The following is a 20582-nucleotide window of genomic DNA, read 5'->3' on the forward strand; positions in this document are numbered from 1 at the left end:
GCTGTGGTACAATGTGCAGTGGGTCCTATGTAAATACACGGACAAGGAGCTATAGCTTCTCAGGGAAGTAAGAGTAAGCCGGTGTAAATATACAGTATGCCTGTATATGAAAAGTTGAACTGCCACTAGTCAGTTAAGAAAAGTGGGAGATGGTATTTCTGGTAAATGGCTAGCATATGCCAACGTCAGGTGATATGAATAATGAGGCTTGCCAAGGGAGCTGAATTTGCCCCAAATGTGTAGCTTCTGGAGAGAAAGATCAGATCATCAATACAGTAGTAAGGACCATGCCATTTATTTTGAGAAGAAATAAGAAGCCATTTACACGTTTCAATGAAATGCTTGGGATTGCTCTATTTTATCTCTTCTTCAGGTTTTACATCTCTTTGTAGTATTCTTTTAGTGATTGCCCTGGCAGTACAATGCCCTATAATGGATTCTTTATTTCTACTTATGACTCTAGGATTCCATCTGAGCTCATCTTTTACAGGCTGAAACACAGGAAGTGTTATTTAGACATTGAGAGCACTTAAATACTGTAGATCTTTTTAGTATGGGCTTATCCACCAATAATGTCCTACTAGGTTATGTGTTGGAGAAATGCATTTATTTCAGGATATTTTCACCGAGTTTAACACTCTAGATGGCAGGTTTGAAAATTTTCCACTCTTTAGAGATAACACATTTCTTTGCTCACATAGTTCCTACTTTTAAACCCTAATTTTACTATTACTGATGCTTCTCACTCTGGCTGCTTTTAAGGCCTTTATTTTTGGCTTTCACCAGTTTTACTGTGTTGGACCTACGTAGAGTTGTTGTGCATTTATATTGATAAGGTTTCCTAGAAATTCTTAAATTTATCATTTTTTAATTGGGAACGATCTCCAGCCATTGTAACTATTTCTTTTCCATTCCTGCCCTCCTCTATTATTCATAAATAGCTTAGACTGTTTGTCTTACATTGCAGATGGTTTCATGCTCACCTTGTCTTTTCATCTTGTTTTTTCATCTTGTCTTTTCATCTTGTTTTCTAGTCTGGGTTTTCGTTTGAATTTCTTATACGGACTTTACCTTTGAAGTCACCAATCCTCTTCTTTTTGTGGTCCACATTGAAATTCAACTAATTAGTATTCAATTTCTAGTTTTGTGTACTTCTGAAACTGGACACATAACACCATCCCTTTTATATACATTTTGCTTTTCCATGGAAGCTATCCATGTTTGAATCCCTTTTTGTTCATCTTTTTGTTTTACTCCTCTCTTCTCCTCTCCTCTCCTCCTCTCATTGCCTTTCTTTTCCCTTCTCCTCCTCCCTCCCTTTTTTTGCCCTCTCCTCCCCTCTTTTCTTTCTCTCTGGGCTGGAGAAGTACCTGCAGGATCCTGTTGCTACTGGAGTCTAGTGCTGGAGAGGCCATAGGGCTGTGTATCTGGGCCCAGGAAGAGGAGTGCACTGAGCATGAAAGGAATCTCTCCATCTCTCCTCCAGTGCTCATGTCCCCCCAGTGTCCTCTTGTGAAAAGGCTCAACATAGAGCCAGCCCACAAAGAAAGAACTGCTCCCTGGGGCTCTCCTCCTTGTGAAAAAGCACACATTGGAGAATGGATCTGGTGCTTTGGGTAAGACACTGAATGGCCTCATCTCATCTCATCTTTGTCTTCAGGCATTTTTCACTTTTCCTGGGGCTGTTACCTTAGGTTGTGACCTTTGAACTCACAGTCATTGTCCATGCTATATTAGAAGGTGGTAACCATCTTTTGGATTCATTTATAAAGGGAACTAAACATGGAAGTCATAAATGCATAAAGACCAAATCTCAAGAGTAAGAGTGGCTTCAAATGGCAGTTCTACTATTTGCTAGCTGGAGGGCTAGCTGGGTCAGTGAAAGTCTCCGTTTCTCAATTTCTTTCATGGATGTGACCTTTGTGTGGGGTACTGTCCTCATGTCGTTGTCATAAACATCGAATGAGGCAACCCACATCACACCTTTAGCACAGTGCGACACAGAGTAAGAGCTGGATACATTTTGTTTATGGATAATACATTGGTACTACTATTCATTCCACTAGTAGATGTCACAATTCTGTGATGTCGGAAGCATAACTGCTGCAGTTTTCTCTACAAAAGATTTATCATGTTGTGAGATGAGAAAACAGAGCAGCCACATTTTTCAGGGATCGAATTTGGAGCCTTTATTGGAGTGCCAGTGGTCTGCAGATGGACTCCTCTCACAAAAATCTTCAGCCCAGTGAATGCACTTAGCACTGTTAGAAAACTGAGCCCTGAGAGCCAGAGAGGAAAGAAGGAGCAGAAAAACAATACTAAGAAACCAGATCAGCTCCAATGGGGAGCTGAAGTGGGACATCATGTTGACGAGGAGGAGCGCCAGGATTCAGGACAGGAGCATCAGGTATGGCCTACACATGCCTTAGCTGGTCTGGGCCTGCATAGGGTCAGGACAGGGGGCCAGGGCCACAGGGAGTTTGAGAGTTCATGACTCAAGACTGGCAGACCCAATAACCTATTGTCCAAGTCCCTGCCTCTGCCTCTAGAAATTCAGGCACACCCAGTCACCTGGGAGGTGCAACTTCCCTCCCTCTAGTATGAAGACAAGATGGCATCAGTTAAACCTAATACTCTGTATCCACCACCTGGCCAAGATGGCGCCAGTTAGATTCAACATCCTTACTTCAGTAGCATGAGTTTTAATAATTCATGTAGGTTCATATAGATGGTAACTAAATCACAAAGGTTGATATAGATCGTAAGTAATTCACATGAGTTCCTAGGGATATAGAAAGGTCTGGAGGAACATTCTAGAAGGTAGATACAAGTGTAAATCCTTCCAGACAAACTCCCTTAGTCATATGGTGTCAAAACTATGTTCCCTGGAGAGCCTGTTCTCCTTCATACTTCTTAAGCCAGCCATTTTACTATAATATTAGCTAGCTTCTTCATTTCCATTTAAAATTGTTCATCTCCAGGAGGATGCCACAGAATTTTTTAAAAATTCTTATTTATAGAACAGCACTTAAAATTTTAGTGCTATTATTACTGAATCTACCATAAGTTTCTTTACTGTGTTGTACCCACATTTCTGCAATGTCCATAATTACATTGTGCTGGGGGTTATCGGTAATTGTGCAATGAGAGGCTTTTTGGCAGACTTACTTTGAATGTTCTAAACTATTACTTTGAACTTGGGACACTTTTCCAACACTTCATAACCCCAGGTGATTTTTTTAGTGCTACCTATGGGGTTTTAATGTTCTTTTGTATTCTCTTTCTTTCCCTTTCAACTTGAAACATCTTTTACACTCTCTCTTTAGCTTCCAAGTTGGTCCCAATGGGTCCTCAAAAAGCTTGAAATCCCTCTTTGATATGCTTTATTCAAAAACCTGGAAAGTACTTAGAACTGGCTTATGGTCAAGTTTTGCAAATACATGTCCCCCGAACACATTCTATATCTGTAAAATCTTTGCAATTTCCAGTGTGGAGGAAATATTGTATTGGGGAAACCTCCGGGAAACATATTTTTTGTTATCATTGCCATAATAACAAGTTTTTAAAGACAAATTGGGAGACAAAGGGATGGTATTGCTCATATCATTGCTGTAGAGAAAATACTCAGTGAAGAACACCTCAGGGGAAAAGAAAGAAGTGTGAGATTTTCTAGAAGTTAGAAAAATGAAGATGCCATCTCAGTCTGTGGAAAATCATACGGAAAGACAGAGTCTCATGTTAAAGTGGAATGGTCCTTTGTGGTTAACTGCTTGTGGAATACAAGACAATGGAGGAAACCATCTTTGGCTTCCTCCACACAGGATGTTGGTAAAGGTGAACACTGTCAATTCTTCATTGTGTTCAAAGTGGATCATTATCAATCATTGCTAAATACTCAGAGGTGATCATAAATCTCCAGGGCAGGTGAAGCAGGCCATCAGAAGTCACCTCAAGGATTCTTGCTGATATTGCTCCTACAAAACCCATCAAACCATACATTGTGGAGTGGCAGTTTGGGGTCTCTGGCAATCCTGGAGAAGGCAATTCCAGGGATGGCCAGCTGGAGTCTGCACAGCCATCTAAACTGTCATGCTTCAGTCCAAGATGGAAGAAAGAAAACCAGAAAAGTCAGTTTGGAGATTCATAGCTACATATGGAAAGAAATGAGAAGAACTGAAAATTATGTCATAGTTGACAATTTTGGCAGACTCCCCAAAGCCTTATCTCCAAGAAAGGAAGGGAGCCCATTAAATCTCTACCAGACAAGGCAGACTTTGCATATACATCAATGATTTACTCTGTTACACTGCTTTCTGGCGCCATGACAAATATCTGCATAAAAAACAATTAATAAAGAGAAAAGATTAATTTTGCCTCATACTTTCAGAGATTACTTTCCCTGGTGGCTTGGCCTTGCTGCTTTGGGCCTGTAGCAAGGGAGCAGTACCTGAGGAAGCTGCTCACCTCAGGGATGCTGGGAAAGAAAAAACAGACCCAAAGTCCCACCCTCCAATGACCTCACTTCCTCTTAACGGTGCTATCACTTCCCAGTAGTGCTAGGGACCGGGGACCTACCTTTAACATGTGGACTTTGGATCTTTGATACCAACCTTTATACTTACCTACAGTTTACCCAAAAGAGACAAAACAGTTATGAACAGTGTTTAGTACCCAGAAATCTCTCAACCTGGAGGAGTATAGGAGTGTCTCCAGAAAACATATGGTTCATGAAAATGAAATTTTTCTCATAGTTCTTATATTAAGGATGACTTAATATGTATTATTTGCCTTTGCCTTACAGAATGATGTTGAGATCTGATAAATATAATCTTTGATATTATGTTAAAGTTATCCCTTAAGCAAGTAATTTTTAAAATACAGAACGTATTTGAGAGACTCATTTTAAGAAAGATATGGGAGGTGCTGCATCTGACTATCTCAGAAAGTTTTAGATAATGAAACATACAGAATAAACACAAACTAGGAGATGTTTTAGGTGTATGACACCTTCATATTATTCTGTAGATTTGTTCATGTAACAATTACCTTTAAATTCACTGATATTTGGGGTTTAAAAATATATCATTAGCAGTTAATAAAGCATACTTTAAAAGGTCAGACAAATTTCAAACCACTATTATTGAAGAAATCATGTGGGAACTGTTATTTAGGCCATTCACTACTCTTTGTTTCCAATCCACTATTATCTGATTAGTATCCAGTAGTGGCTGAAGTTGAATGACAGTTTGACAATACAAGTCCAGAGCTTAGACAAAGGAGTCTGAACCTAGACAGCAGAAGGAGGGTAGTAGATAATCTCATGCTTCACCTGGAATCCTATTAGAAGGACTGAATCTTAGGCTCCCTCTTGCTTCTGTGGGGTCAGTGCATTTTTAATAAGATGCTCAAGTCATTTTAATAAGGGTTGATAAGAAGTACATACAGGATTTAGGATTGGGGTGGATAATGCAAATTAGAGAGAAGGTTTACCTTCTGCATACCTCTAGACTAACATCAGCTGGCCGCCATGGGCTCTGGTTACAGAGATTCCCAGTTCTCTGTTGCTGGGGTATCCTTTGGAGTTTAGTCATTATTACCCAGCCACTCCCCAGTGGCTTGACAACTTTGTCCTTGTAAGAATGCACTCGTGGTTGAAGTTACTAGTGTTTACATTTGTGCTGCGGTAAACATGAGACTTCATGACAAGTATATTAGTCAAGGTGGAACCCGGGAAGTAGACCCAGCAGGACTATGTAAGGAGATTTATTGCAAGGAATAAATTATAGAGCAGGAGAGTGTGGCTGTGCAGTTTTGCCTTGTGTGGGGTTGAGTCTGTGAGGGAGGATGGACATGTTGCGCACGTACAGATGCTATTGCTCGGGGTGGATTTTTCTCCATCTCTTCACGAGGTCTCAACTCTGCTTTGAAGATCTGCCCCTGAAACTAAAGTACTTTGATTAGGGCCCATAATGACATCATCTGTACAATCCCCTTAGAGTAACACCTGAATTGGTATTTGAATAACTTGGGACTTTAACCTAATCAAAGTATCAAGGAAGTAATCACAACATGAGTAAAGTCATTCTTTTATAATCTTAAACTGTTCAAAAAATGCTTAATGTCTCCTTACATCTATTACTACCCATTTCTCATGTGTACCTGTCATGCTATGTGAAGATCCTAGCATTAACCCAAGAAGATGTGGTTCCCATGATTAGGGAGAGGAACTTGTTGCCCTCATCCATCCATTTAGAAGGTGTTAGCCTAACAGCATCAGTTTTGCCATATAAACGTTTACTGAGGTGTAAATGAAAGGTGAGCTCTCTGACTTCATCTACAAAGCCAAATTTGAATGCTAGGAGTACTTGAGAGCTTAAGAATGTTCTGGATAAAGGGAGAAAATTAGACTTCAGCAGGAAATCAAGTACCTTTTCTGAAGAAGACCTTAGGGAGGAAAAAAAGGACCCAACATTAGGAAGTTCTGGCAATTTGTTGAGATTTATTTTCTCCTTCTGATTAAGGAGCCATATTTTATGAATAATTTAGTGCTTTAAATGTAATATTCTTTTTTTTCACAGAGAGCTCCTCTTTTCTACATTCTGTGTTTCCTACGGTGGTACAACATATTAATTTTTCTTATAATATATATGTATTTCTAGATCAAATTTTATTATTTTCTTTTGTGTTTTGGTCTCTTCCTTCATAGATGAGATTGCTAGTTTACATTTTAAAACATAAAAATTGTAGCTGGGTGCTGGTGGCTCAAGCTTGTAATCCTAGCTACTCAAGAGGCTGAGATCTGAGGATCTCGGTTCAAAGCCAGCCCGGGCAAGGAAAGTCCGTGAGACTCTTATCTCCAATAAACTACTAGAAAACCAGAAGTAGCGCTATGGCTCAAGTGGTAGAGTGCTTGCCTTGAGCTGAAGAGCTGAGGGATAACACCCAAGCCCAGAGTTCAAGTCCCAGGACCGACCCCAAAAAAACCAAAACCAAAAACCAAAAACGTAAATTGTATCATGATGCTGGTCACATTGTAAACTGTATGATAGATACATATTTTTCTCATGGTAGTCCATATATTGATCATTTTTCCCTCCAATTTGACTTTGGTTTGTTGTTGCTGTAATCAATCAATTGGGATGGACTGATTTTTTTAGCAAAACTGACTCGAGTGTGCTACTTCAGGTAATCCTGCCTCAGCTGTTTCTCTGAACTAAACTTGATCAGGGAGTCTTCTGCTTCCAGGTAACTTTACTTTTTTTTTTTTTTTTTTTTTTTAACACAGAGGTCCACGTGAAGGACAAAGCATTTTGTCCTGCAGGGTGGGCCCCTTGATTTCAGTGAACATCATTTTTGTCACCCTGTCTAAGATGCTGCTACTAGCCTTCTGGTACTTTCCATTACGTTGTTTCTTGCATGGTTTTGGCCTTGTTTCAGCAGTCTGAATACCCTTCTTCATAGTTTGTGGGCTAAAGTTTATACCTCTTTCTGAGTTTTTTGAAAAATTGAATTTGTGGAGCTATTTTGCATCATTTTTCTGGATGTTCTTGTATAATTTCTAGGAAAGAAGAAGAAAGATATTGACTTAGTTACACTTGTACTAGAAGTAGAGAGGTTTTGTTGTATTTTTAATCCTAATATATAAAGATGCCACTAGAATACGAAATTGTTCCCTTTTTCCCCTCAAGTTCCTTGGCTTGGCATTTAAAATTCTCCTCTGTCCAGATTAGCTTCATTCCACTTTACTTTTTAAAAATATATTATACTTATTTTTTTTCCTTTTTTTCTTTTTTTGGGTCCAGTCGTGGGGCCTGAACTCTGGGCCTGGGTGCTGTCCCTCAGCTCTTCAGCTCAAGGCTAGCGCTCTACCACTTGAGCCACAGCACCACTTCCGGCTTTTTTCTTTTTGCTTATGTGGTGCTGAGGAGTCGAACTCAGGGCCTCAGGCATGCAAGGCAAGCACTCTACCACTGAGCCACCTTCCCAGCCCCTATACTTCTTTTAAATTGTACAAAGTTATTTAGCTATGTCAATAGTAGGTCCTGCCAGATGTAAGTGGCTCATACCTATAATCTAAGCTACTCAGGAGACTGAGATCTGAGGATCAGAGTTCAAAGTCAGCACCTTGATACTATATTTCTAATTAACCAGCATAAAGCTAGAACTGGAAGTGTGGGTCAAATGGTATAGTACCAGTCATAAGCAAAAATAAGCTAATGCACAGTGCCCTGAGTTCAAGACCCAGTACTGACATGAAAAATTTAAAAATATTGGGCTGGGAAGGTAGCTCAGTGGTAGAGCACTTGCCTTGCATGCATGAGGCCCTGAGTTTGATTCCTCAGCACCACATAAGCAAAAAGAAAAAAAGCCAGAAGTGGCGCTTTGGCTCAAGTGGTAGAGCGCTAGCCTTGAGCTGAAGAGCTGAGGGACAGTGCCCAGGCCCAGAGTTCAGGCCCCACAACCGGACTGCCCCCCAAAAAAGAAAATTTTATAAATATTAAAATAATAATAAGTATTGTTTTTCTATAATATCTCTCACTTTGCAACTCTAGACTTATGTTTCAGTTGCCCATATTAATTCTTTCTTCACCTCCAGGTATACCATTATTAATAAAAATCCTACCTGGAGATCAAGAACTCCATTAAATACTACCAAATTCTTAAAAACTTCCCTTTAATCTCAACATGTTATACTGTCTTTGTGCGTCTTTACAGGAATTGACTAAATTCTCTTGTAGAGAATGCTTTTGTTATTTGAATAGCATGTCCCTTTGCTCCCACTTGAACAAAACCCTATAGCTTGGTCATATTTGCAATTTGCTTAGGTCTGAGCACAAAACATTGTGTAGCATTTGATGAAGTAATAAAAATCATGCAATATACCCAAATTATGAATAATGTGACACATTCCCTCCCATTTCTTGTTGATGGACAATATAACATCCACAGAAGTCATGTTTCCCTCCTTTCTCTCTTTTCCTCCCTCCCTCTCTCCCTCCCTCCCTCCCCTCCCTCCCTCCCTCCCTACTTCAGTCCCTCCCTCCCTCCCTCCCTCCCTTCCTTCCTTCTTTCCTTCCTTCCTTCTTTCCTTCCTTCCTTCCTTCCTTCCTTCCTTCCTTCCTTCCTTCCTTCCTTCCTTCCTTCCTTCCTTCCTTCCTTCTTTCCTTCCTTCCTCCCTCTATAGCCAAAGATTCCTACATCTATAGCCAAAGATTCCTACATCTTATGTACAAGGAGGTGATTGCACAGGTATGTATTTAGTCAGATAGACACTCATACTGTGTTTGATTATTTGAATTGTCTTATGTCAATACAGAATAATTTGTTCTTGACTTTTTTTTTACAAGTTCTTGGTAACTATTAAATAGACTATAAAACAAACAATACCCATAGAAAATATCAGCTTCTTTAGTCCTTAATACTCAAATAGCAAAGCTCTGTCATGATACAAATACATAATATAACAAGCATTGTTAAGTATTAACTTTTCAATGCAAACCAAAATAAAATGAAAAGCAGAAGCTAAAAAATGTTCTCTAATACACACACTCTTGTTTTTAGAAGTATAGCTTTTTTTCCTTCTTTTGAGAAAATAGTAAATTTGAGAATCTTCTCCATATTATTTCATTTAATTGAGGCTCTTACCAAATGTAATTTACATTTCATTTCCTTCATCATTTTGTAGCTTTGAAAGCAGTATTTGATGAGAAAAACCTGCTCCCCAAAGAAATTCTGGATCGTGAAAGAAAAGCCAAGCAATTATGTGAGGAAACAAGTTGTGAAGTGAAGATAAAAAGAAATAAGAAGCAATTATAATTAAAAGAAAAATAAACATTTCATTGGTACACAAAGCACGTACATAAAATGTGGAACCAGAATCAAGACTCCAGTCCTTTCTTTTCCTGTGCATTTGAGTTTCTGGAAGCTTCACATTCAGAAGATACCTGGTGCATTCATTGCTTTCTCAGAATTCTTAACACAAACGCCACTGGATTGAAGAAAGGGGAATGCCAATTACCTATTCCCAAATGTTTCAATGTGAACAATAGACAAAATAACCTATCCTGTGGCCCTTCTAATTGCTTCCATAGACAAATGGCTTGATCCTTTTTACTATGACAAATCTGCATTCAAATGCATAGAAAGCATTGACGGTGAATATCTCAAATTTTGAAGAAGGCAGTCTTTCCCACATCTTTCTACTTTCTGGAATTAAAAAGAATGACTCTGATAATGCCCATTAGAGCTTGGCAAAGCAGCATTTCTAGCATACTTTGTTTTAATTATACAAGTTCACAAAGTGCAGTGTGATAATTTGATACCAATGTACAAGATGCAATGACCAAATCAGGATTGTTAACTTATCTCTTTGATCACTGTGCTCAAGACTAGCAATCAATCAACTACCCCTGTAGTGAATCTTGCAACCATCCATTAACAGCAACTTTGTCTATCAAATTAATTTATGTGTATACCACTCAGATCATAAGATGATGTGGCCAGGAATAAGCCAATGGCATAGATTGTTACTTGGGCTTATTAAGATCAATGTGTGTGTGTGTGTGTGTGTGTGTGTGTCTGTGTGTGTGTGCGCGCGCGCGCGTGCATGTGCACTCCTCCTGGGGCTTAAACTTAGGGCTTGGGTTCTGTCCCTGAGCTATTGTGCACAAGGTGAATGCTTTACCACCTGAGCCACAGTTTCTGGATTTTTGGTGGTTAATTGAAGATTAGTCTTATGGACATTCCTGCTTAGGCTACCCTTGAACCGCGATCCTCAGATCTCAACCTTCTGAGTAGCTAGGAATACAGGTGTGAGCCACTGGCTTTTGGCTCTTTGAACATTTTAAAAGTTTTATTAACATGTAATAATTGCATATGTCCATGTAACTGACATTTTGATATACACATATATGGTGTGTACTACTAATAATCTTTACTGATGAATATGATCTCTACCTTTATATTTTGTTATATTGTTCATTATAAGTAAGTTTGATAGTACAATTAGAGAGGTTCTGGTATCATCTAATGGACTTCCTACAAGGGTATTCAAGTGGGGAAAACTTGGATCTGAGACTCACTACTTACTCATGTTGACCCACTTGTTTTTTTGTATGTAACATTTTCTATGAAACTAGTATTAGTGTAGAAAACTTAGCAAATTCATCTTTCAGTGAATTAGCATGTATTTATATTTTAAAGAGCCTTCCAAAAATATTTGTTGTTTAGAAGAAACCTGTAATAACATATGCTATTAAAATAAATGATTGACAATAGGTAAGGTTCTACTTAGAATAGAAACACAAAAGTTCAATGCATTTGAAGTTCACAATAATCACACACACACACACACACACACACACACACACACACACACACATACACACACATTGAAATCTGACGTTTTGATACAAAAGAGGATTTCTCAATGAACACCAGCAGAGTTGAGTTGAATCTGGGTCCATTTCCCTCTTGAGATTTCTCTTTATTATATGCCCACTCCATTCTCATTGAGATTATTTTAATGGAAGGAATTCTAGCAGTAGGATCCCCAGCATCAGTAGAGCCACTGTTTTGGTCTGTGAGAGGGTAGTAGTGGAAAGATTTTTCCAAAAGATAGTTGCCTAGGCCATCATAGTTAAGTGCATCTGAGTCAGCACTTTGACTTCTATGTATATTGCTTTTCCTCCTCAATGGATGACTATCATATGTGGGAAGATATAGGAAATATGTTTTTGTATGTATGTTGTCAAGAGGTTGTTCTTTGGGAGGAAGAAATATATACTATAGTGTATAGAACCTGATTGCAACTTACCCTCAAATGATTCAGAAAATATAATAATAATAATATTAATAATAAATAATACATAAACACATTAAGGTATCTATCTACCATTTATCATCTGTCAGTCATTAGCTATAAAGGATTGATATGTAGAATATACAAATGTGAATGGAACAACTGGGGAAATTGAGAGAGAAGACATAGAGGAATTAGTTCTTTGTGTTCTATCTATAATTTCTAGGTAAAATTTGAAATGTTTCACTGTGGGTCATGTTTAAAAGTTTACCTCAGACAAAGCATTCCTTGAATGTAGGAAGTAACTCTTTCACAAAGTATTGGAGAGAATTCGTCCTCTGAATGGGAGGTTTGAGTGGCTAATTCATCATTCCAAACTCAGGAAAATGAGTTATGAATCATAGTTCAGTGATAGCAAAATAGAATGAAATTGTACTCACGGTTCCATAACTTTAAAGCAATATTAAGATGTCATAAATATATATTAAGCTGGAACCAATAGCTCACACCTGTAACCCTGTTAGTCAGGAGAGTAAGATCTGAGAATCATAATTCAAAGCCAGTCTGTGAAAAAAAGTTTACAAGATTCTGTCTGACATGTAGCTCAAGTAGTTGAGCACCAGCCGAGAGTGGAAAAGCCAAGTGAGAGTACCAAGTTCTGAGTTCAAGCCTCATAACAGGCATAAGGCAACATGCATTTAGTGAAGGCTCTTTTATGCATCCATCCACCCATCTGTCCGTCCACCTGTCCATCCATCCATCCATCCATCCATCCATCCATCCATCCATCCATCCATCCATCCATCCATCCATCATCTGATTCTGGGAAACAGATGAAAAGGACTGTTTGGATATCAGACTTTTGCCTATAAATAAGACACACTTACTCTTTTTTAATTACGTTTTTTATTGTGAAAAAACTGTGCAAAGGGGTTACAGTTACATGAGCAAAGTAATGAGTACATTTCTTATCCAGCATTGTTGCCTCCTCCTTTGTTTTTCCCCTACCATCCCTTCCCTCCCACCTCCTCAGCTACCCTCCCCCCAAATTGTAAAGTTTGTTTTGCGACATGGTGTCTTGTACATCTCATTGTTACAATGGGTCAACCTGTATTCCTATTTAAATAATTTGTTTATTCCCTTCCCTCCCCAAATTATACCAACATCAAATACAGTGAAAACAGGGGTTATACCGTGGGGGAGGGACATACAAAGCAACAATACATTAGAAACAATAGCAAGGAAGAAAAAAAACCCACTGCATCCTTATCTTGGGGTTCATTTTGCTTAACATCATCTTATCTGACCTTTCTGCTTGTCTCAGACATATACTAGTTATTGCAAATAAGGGAAACCATGGACCTATGTTTCTTTGGGCCTGGCTTACTTCAATTAATATAATTTTTTCCAAGTCTTACCATTTCTTAACAAATGGGGCAATGACATTCTTTCTGATGGAGGCATAGAATTCCATTGTGTATATATAGCACATTTTCTTGATCCATTCATCTACTGAGGGGCATCTGGGTTGGTTCCATATCTTAGCTATGATAAATATGCTGCAATAAACATGGTTGTGCTGGAAGCTTTAGTATGTTCTTGTTTGTGATCATTCGGGTAAATGCCCAGAAGTGGGATTGCTGGGTCATAGGGGAGCTCTATGAAGACACACTTAGTTATCTTGAGTTCAGGCATATAAAATGTCATGGTTTATAAAAGAAAAGATTGAATGAACTCATTAGTTTCTTCTGGTATAATTTGGCAGTTATTTCACTAGACCTATTTTCCTCTTTACACCTGTTTGAAGTGATGAGTCTTAAATATTTTTTTTTTTTTGGTCCAGTCATGAGGCCTGAACTCTGGGCCTGGGCACTGTCCCAGTTCAGTTCAAGGCTAGCACTCTACTACTTGAGCCACAGTGCCACTTCTGGCTTTTTTTTTCTGCTTATGTGGTGCTGAGGAATCAAACCCAGGGCCTCATGCATGCAAGGCAAGTGCTCTACCATTGAGCCACCTTCCCAGCCCCGAGTCTTAAATATTCTGATTCATATAGACAGACCTCCCTCTAGTCTGTCTGCTATGTGTTCAAAGATTATGGTGTATATAACTCCAACTTCATACTTAATTAACTAAGGAGCCCCTTCTAAGAAAGGAATTAAGAAGTGTTGTCTTATAAGTATACGTAAATGATTTGAATAGACGCTTTAAAGTTATGTATACCTCTTAGTAGTACTACTTCTCCTAATTGTGCTAGGCAGGTAGCAGAGGCTCACTTGTCAACATCTAATAGAGCTGGAGATGTAATAAACTGTTTTTGAAATAAACATGTAGGTTCATTTATTTAAGACCAATTTTTCTACAGTGAAAAGAGCTTGTCACATTAAAATAGAATGTGTCGTGATTTTTCAATACTTGTTTGTAGGATGTAGATTCTCAGTGAGCATAAATTAACCTTTTTTCCTTTTCAGTATATTTCCCTCTTATCACTCAAAATATGGAACAAACTGACAGAGATAAATTGGGTGAAATTAGTCCATGCTCCAGTGGAAATTTAACCTTTACATTCTTTCTAGATGTATGCCTCTGCTTTATGTGCTTATCATTTAGAATTAAGAACATTTTTTTACTTTAAAAACACATCAAATGTTAAAAATAAAAGTGATGGTTTCATAACTGTAACACCTGGCTTTTTTTATATGTGTGTGTGTGTGTTTGTGTGTGTCTCTAAATGTACATTTACCTATGCATGTAGTTACAATAGGGGTAATGATGCTGCTAAAATTTATACAAAGACACTTTGGTTCTTGCAATTTTTATTTTTTCTAGGAGCAAAATAGAGGAGAAAGAGATTTGTGAAAATAGTTTAAAGTTTTTCAGTAATATTTTATGGACAATTGTGACATTTTAAAGAGCTTAAAGCAGTAAGGATAAATTAATGTTTTTTGGTTTTACACTCCCTAAAATTTGCATATTCCTTGAACTTCTCTAATATAAAGTCTGTACAAGAGCACTTCATTAATTAGCCTTTATAAGCGTGGCACCATATGTAATCTGAGCTACTCAGGAGGCTGAGATCTGAGGACTGAGGTTCGAAGATAGCCTGGGCTGAAAAGTTCTTGAGTATCTTTTCTAGTTACCTACCAAAAAAACTGGAAGTGTAGTGGTGGCTGAAGTGACAGAGCGCCAGCTGTGAATAAAAAAGCCACGTGACAATGTGAGGCCCTGAGTTCAAACTTCAGTACCAGAATAAATGCCAATTAATTAGAAGATGACCGTCAATAGTGGCCCTCATGTTTCTCAGTCCTGTCATTAAGAGCCCTATTTGAACACTTACAAGTGTTAACAGCATCCTTGAAAAGGGCTTTTGAAATGTATACATTGACTTTATTTCTTTTGTATAAATTTAGCAGAAATAAAATAGACACATTTATTTGACTGAGGTCAGAACAGATTTTCCATTTCAGAAATCACTGCTGGCTAAAATAATCTGCTTAATTTTTGATTTCCACTAAAGTGACTGATTCTGACTACAAAATGTGATAAAAAGTATGCTTTTTTCCCCCATTAACAGCCCATTTGGAGAGAAAACCATATAGAATTGTGAAGTGCACATAGAAGCAATACCAATGTGTGTTATCAAGTTACTTATGTTAATGGAATTATCCTGATATAATTTGGTGAATAAATTATCTCAATCTGGTCTTTTTTAAAAAAATGCATATTATACTATATATAACATGTGGTATATACAATATTATACATACTTAATACATATATAAATTATATATTAACATCCATCTCACTTTACTAAAAATTCCAGTGAGGAATTCTCTCCACAGTGAAGTCTGATTGTTGTATAATTTGATAAATTGTTGAGAACTCTGTAAATGAGACAGCAATTTGTCTCTGCATTGCGAGCTTGATTTAGCTTTATTCTTTTCCTCGCAGGCATCCTGGAATATTTATGATAGAGAACAGTGGTAATCTGATGTGGATGTTCTAAGAGAGACAAAAAGAACTTAATTACCAGCCAATTTACAACTGCTGGTGCATTCTTCCATATTCTGTTTCTGTCTTTAAAAGGAAGTCAAGTAACAAAGGAGAAAATAATATAAATTTAATGATATTCTATTGTTTTCTTTCTCAATTCTTTCATGTTTCACTGTTGATCATTAACTTGCTCATTTTAGTCATTATGTACAAATCTTGTGAACACCTGCTCCGATTCTGGACAAATTAATCAAGCCATATTCAAGATAAACAGAGTTGGCCTTGATTGATAAAGTGTTCCACTGACATGTTCACTTTTAAGCACACATTTTAGTTATTATATTCCAGCAAATAATCAGAAGCTAATTGAGGGGTAAGTACCTTAAAATTGAGTAGGTTGTGGATGAAGTATATAGGTAGTAAAATTGGTTGTGGGTATTTAGTTGAAGAATGGAATTTCATTTCACTTTGGTGCCAAAATCATTTGGATATATTAAATTAACACATGGCTTTAATTCTCCTTCACTATAAACTGTAAGTTCAAATTCTTATGGAACTTTTCATCAGATTGTTTAGTTCCCAGTACTTTGTCTTTCTGAGGAGCGATGATCCAAACCAGAATGGTAAGTAAACTTTCGATGCAATTATTTGTCTGAGGTTATATTTTATTTTATTCATTTTTTTCTTAGTATATATTTTTATTGTAAAGATTCTGTACAGAGGGGTTATAGTTACATGAGCAAAGGTAATGAGTCCATTGGGGAGGTAGGAGGGAAAGGAGAGTAAGGGGAATAAACAACAAAAACAGAGATTACATTTTGTTAAGTGCCTATAGATGTGCATGGAGAACTTAAATGTAAATTTTAACTTTGAAAATTATTGACAGTATGATATAGTTTATTATCCTACCGTTTAGTATTCTAAAGAAGCACCTGATGGATCTCCACTTGATTTCAAATTACTTGCAACATTTTGATTACTTACATAGTTACAAACAAATATTTTGGTCAGTAATATTCTGAGAAATTGAGTATATCTGAACATGAGGATAGATATTTATTTTTCCCATAAGAGCTTCTTTAGCATCACCCTCTCCTAACCCAATGTACTGATTTAATCATTAATAAAATATCATTAATAAAAATGGATAATTTAGCTGATATTTACAATTTATCAACACATTAATTTCTACCCTGGCATTTGTTTGCATTTTGTTTTTTCCCCTTTACTAACTGTATGTTTAAATAGAGTTTAACTACATATAATAAAAATAATCAGACACATCTAAATATGATTTCACAGGTTAGTTTTATAGAACATATAATAAAAATAATCAGACACATCTAAATATGAGTTCACAGGCTAGTTTTATAGAACACTTGACTATGAGTAATCTTTAGACCTAGTGGTAGTTCTTAGTAATTCTTACACAAATTATGGATCTCATTGGCCCAATGGGCTTAAAACACTAGAAATGTACTTCTCCATTTCTTTAAAGGTATAGTACACTATTCTTAATATTTTAACTTTACCCTATTAAAGGATTACTTCCTAGTAGTTACTGGCATGTTTTATTTGTAAAATAAAACTAGAATTCATGAGGACTCAGTTTTTTACTAAGCATGTGTAATAACAAAACAAATTCGCCTCAATTCTCAGATGGTTGAATTTTCTATTTATTTTACCAAGGTGTTCCCCATATGAGTCAATTATGCTTTCCACTTGTTGCTATTCTCATATTTAATTGTTTTGTCAGATTGTCATTTGCATTTCAAATTGTTTTATTTTTCTTTTACTATGAGTATAGCATTTGTGTTTGATGATCTTTTGTTCCTTTGCATCTTTTTGAGACTTCTTCTGTTTTCCTTTGTAAATATATGAAATAGGCTTCAGGATCCATTGCCCAAGAGAAGTGAGATTCCACACCAAGTAAAAACTTACTGCAGGGGCTGGGAAGGTGGCTCAGTGGTAGAGTGCTTGCCTTGCATGCTTGAGGCCCTGGCTTCCATTCCTCAGCACCATATAAGCAGAAAAAGCTGGAAGTAGCGCTGTGGCTCAAGTGGTAGAGCGCTAGCCTTGAGCTGAAGAGCTGAGGGACAGCGCCCAGGCCCAGAGTTCAGGCCCCACTACCGGACAGACCCACCCCCCCCCCAAAAAAAAAAAACCTTACTGTAAAGTCATCCCAATTGTTCAGATTACTTAGAATGCACTAACTTTGTAATATTATGTACTCAAAATTACCTGGAGTGTACTTGTTTTTACTCCATTTCTGTTACTAAAACTATAAATCTATTTAGTGTATCATTTGAAGTTTTCCTTGATATTAGATTAATAGATATATCACTTAAAGCTTGGGACAGATAGAGAGAAGCACGTGCTTAGAAATAACACTGCCATAGAATTCCATTGTGTATATATACCACATTTTCTTGATCCATTCATCTACTGAGGGGCATCTGGGTTGGTTCTATATCTTAGCTATGGTAAATAATGCTGCAATAAGCATAGTTCTGCTGGTAGCTTTAGTGTGGTCTTGTTTGTGATCATTCGGATAAATGCCCAAAAGAGGGATTGCTGGGTCATAGGGGAGCTCTATGTGGAGTCTTTTGAGGAACCTCCATACTGCTTTCCAAAGTGGTTGAACAAGTTTACACTCCCACCAACAATGCAATAGGGTTCCCTTCATGTCCACATCCCCTCCAGCATCTGTTGTTATTAGAGTTCTTGATTATAGCCATTCTAACTGGGGTGAGGTGGTATCTCAATGTTGTTTTAATTTGCATTTCTTTTATGGCTAGAGAGGATGAGCATTTCTTCATGTGTCTATTGGCCATCCTTCTTTCCTCTTCAGAGAAGTTTCTCTGTAAGTCTTTAGCCCACTTGTTTATTGTGCAGTTGTTTCTTTGAGGATTTGTTGTTGGGCAATTACCCCATTTGTTAGGAAATGGAAAGACTTGGAAAAAATTATGTTAAGTGAAGTAAGCCAGGCCCAAAGAAACATAGGTCCCATGGTTTCCCTTATTTGCAATAAGTAAGATATGTCTGAGACATGCAGAAAAGGTCAGATAAATTGATGTTAGGCAAAATGAAGCCCAAGATAAGGACTCAAGTGATTTTTCTTTCTTGCTATTATTTCTAACGTATTTATAAGGGGATTTTTTTTTTTTGTTACTTTGTATATCCCTCTCCCACCATATAACCCCTGCTTTCACTGTATTTGATGTTGGTATAATTTGGGGAGGGGAAGGGAAAAAACAAATTGTTTAAATAGGGATAAAGGTGGACCCATTGCAACAATGAACTGTACAAGACTTTATGTCAAGAAATGAACTTTACAACTTTGGCCTGGGGAAGGGGATGGGAGGGAAGGGATGGGAGGGGAAAAACAAGGGAGGAGGCAACAATGCTTGATAAGAAATGTACTCATTACCTTGCTCAAGTAGTTGTAACCCCTCTGTACTGTATTTTCACAACAAAAAAATTAATAAAAAAGAATTGCCATTCATTCTTAATATTATAGAATTATTATTTCACGTGTTATTTTAAGAAACTGAAAATGTCTCAGACACTATTTTTTTTTTTTTTTTGTCAGTTGTGGGGCTTAAACTCTGGGTCTGGGCGCTGTCCCTCAGCTCTTCAGCACCACTTCCGGTTTTCTGAGTGGTTTATTGGAGATAAGAGGCTCCTGGACTTTCCTGCCCTGGCTGGCTTTGAACTTCGATCCTCAGATCTCAGCCTCTTTAGTAGCTAGGATTACAGGCGTGAGCCACTGGCTGGCTCAGACACTAGGTTTTGAAGGAAGAGTTTTGAAAAATACTAGTATCATAGGAGAGTTTCCATCATAGGAGTGTGCTTAGTCAGAAAGCTGGCAATTGGGAGTTTTCCTGGGGTATTATGTTATGAGACAGAAAGTTCTAGTAGAGGAAAATTCTGCTGAGTTCAGTATGAGAAACTTAATCTTTAATTCTTCTAACTTTTAAACAGCTGGCAGAAGTCAACATGGATAAGATCTTGTGGTACAGCTTTCTGTTGATTTCTTCTGGAAGTCAAGCCTCAAGAACCTGGGCTCAAAGGAACATGGAATTCGCAGTGGATCTTTATCAGGCAATTTGCTTATCTCAGGACAACAATATTGTCTTTTCCCCTCTTGGAGCAACTGTCCTTCTGGGAATGGTGCAACTGGGGGCAAAAGGAAAAGCACAGATGCAGATAAGACAAACTTTGAAGCTTCCAGAAATCTCAACTGGTGAGACTTGCATGCAACTATTAATAGCAGATAAGATGTCCTTGTTTTTGTATGTTTTTATTGTAAAAATGTTGTACAGGGGTTACAGTTACATGAGTAAGGTAATGAGTACATTTCTTATTGAGCATTGTTGCCTCTTCCTTTGTTTTCCCCCTACTACCTCTTCCCTCCCCACCTCTACAACTACCCCCCACCCCCGAAGTTGTAAAGTACATCTCATTGTTACAATGGGTCAACCTGTATCCTTATTTAAGCATTTTGTTTTTTTCCTTCCCCTCCCCGAACTAGAGAAGTCATAAAACTTGAACAAGGGAAAAACATCACCGAAAGTCTAACAACAATATTAAATTAGAGAACTCCAAGTGTAAGTCATTTTTAGTCATTTGTACCCATTTCTCAGTGCAAATAAATTGTAAAGAAATCACTCAGCAGGGCGTATGATGGCTCATGCCTATAATCCCAGCACTAAGGATGCTAAAGCAAGAGGATCATGAAACTAAGGCCAGTCTGTTGTCTCAGAAAACCCAACATAAACAAAAAAGAAAT

At 37.6% G+C, this 20582-nt stretch overlaps 2 protein-coding genes across 3 annotated transcripts in view; both read left to right on the forward strand.

The window, feature by feature from the left end:
- The window catches only part of Wdr49 (WD repeat domain 49), a 115049-nt gene extending 103234 nt beyond the window's left edge, over positions 1-11815 (forward strand). For both annotated transcript variants that reach the window (XM_069991944.1, XM_069991945.1), the window contains one exon: positions 9686-11815. In XM_069991944.1, coding sequence (XP_069848045.1) covers positions 9686-9816 — 131 coding nt within the window. In that variant the 3' untranslated portion in view covers positions 9817-11815. The remainder of the gene's footprint in view (positions 1-9685) is intronic.
- Positions 1-20582, forward strand: part of Serpini2 (serpin family I member 2) — a 45460-nt gene that overhangs the window by 524 nt on the left and 24354 nt on the right. Inside the window, exon 2 of the mRNA XM_069991946.1 lies at positions 19775-20036. Within this exon, the coding sequence (XP_069848047.1) occupies positions 19790-20036 (247 nt within the window). The 5' untranslated portion in view covers positions 19775-19789. The remainder of the gene's footprint in view (positions 1-19774; positions 20037-20582) is intronic.

The sequence above is a fragment of the Dipodomys merriami genome, unplaced genomic scaffold (genome assembly GCF_024711535.1).
Source record: "Dipodomys merriami isolate MVZ:Mamm:240054 unplaced genomic scaffold, mDipMer1.0.p SCAF_40, whole genome shotgun sequence".
NCBI classification, from domain to species: Eukaryota; Metazoa; Chordata; class Mammalia; order Rodentia; family Heteromyidae; genus Dipodomys; species Dipodomys merriami.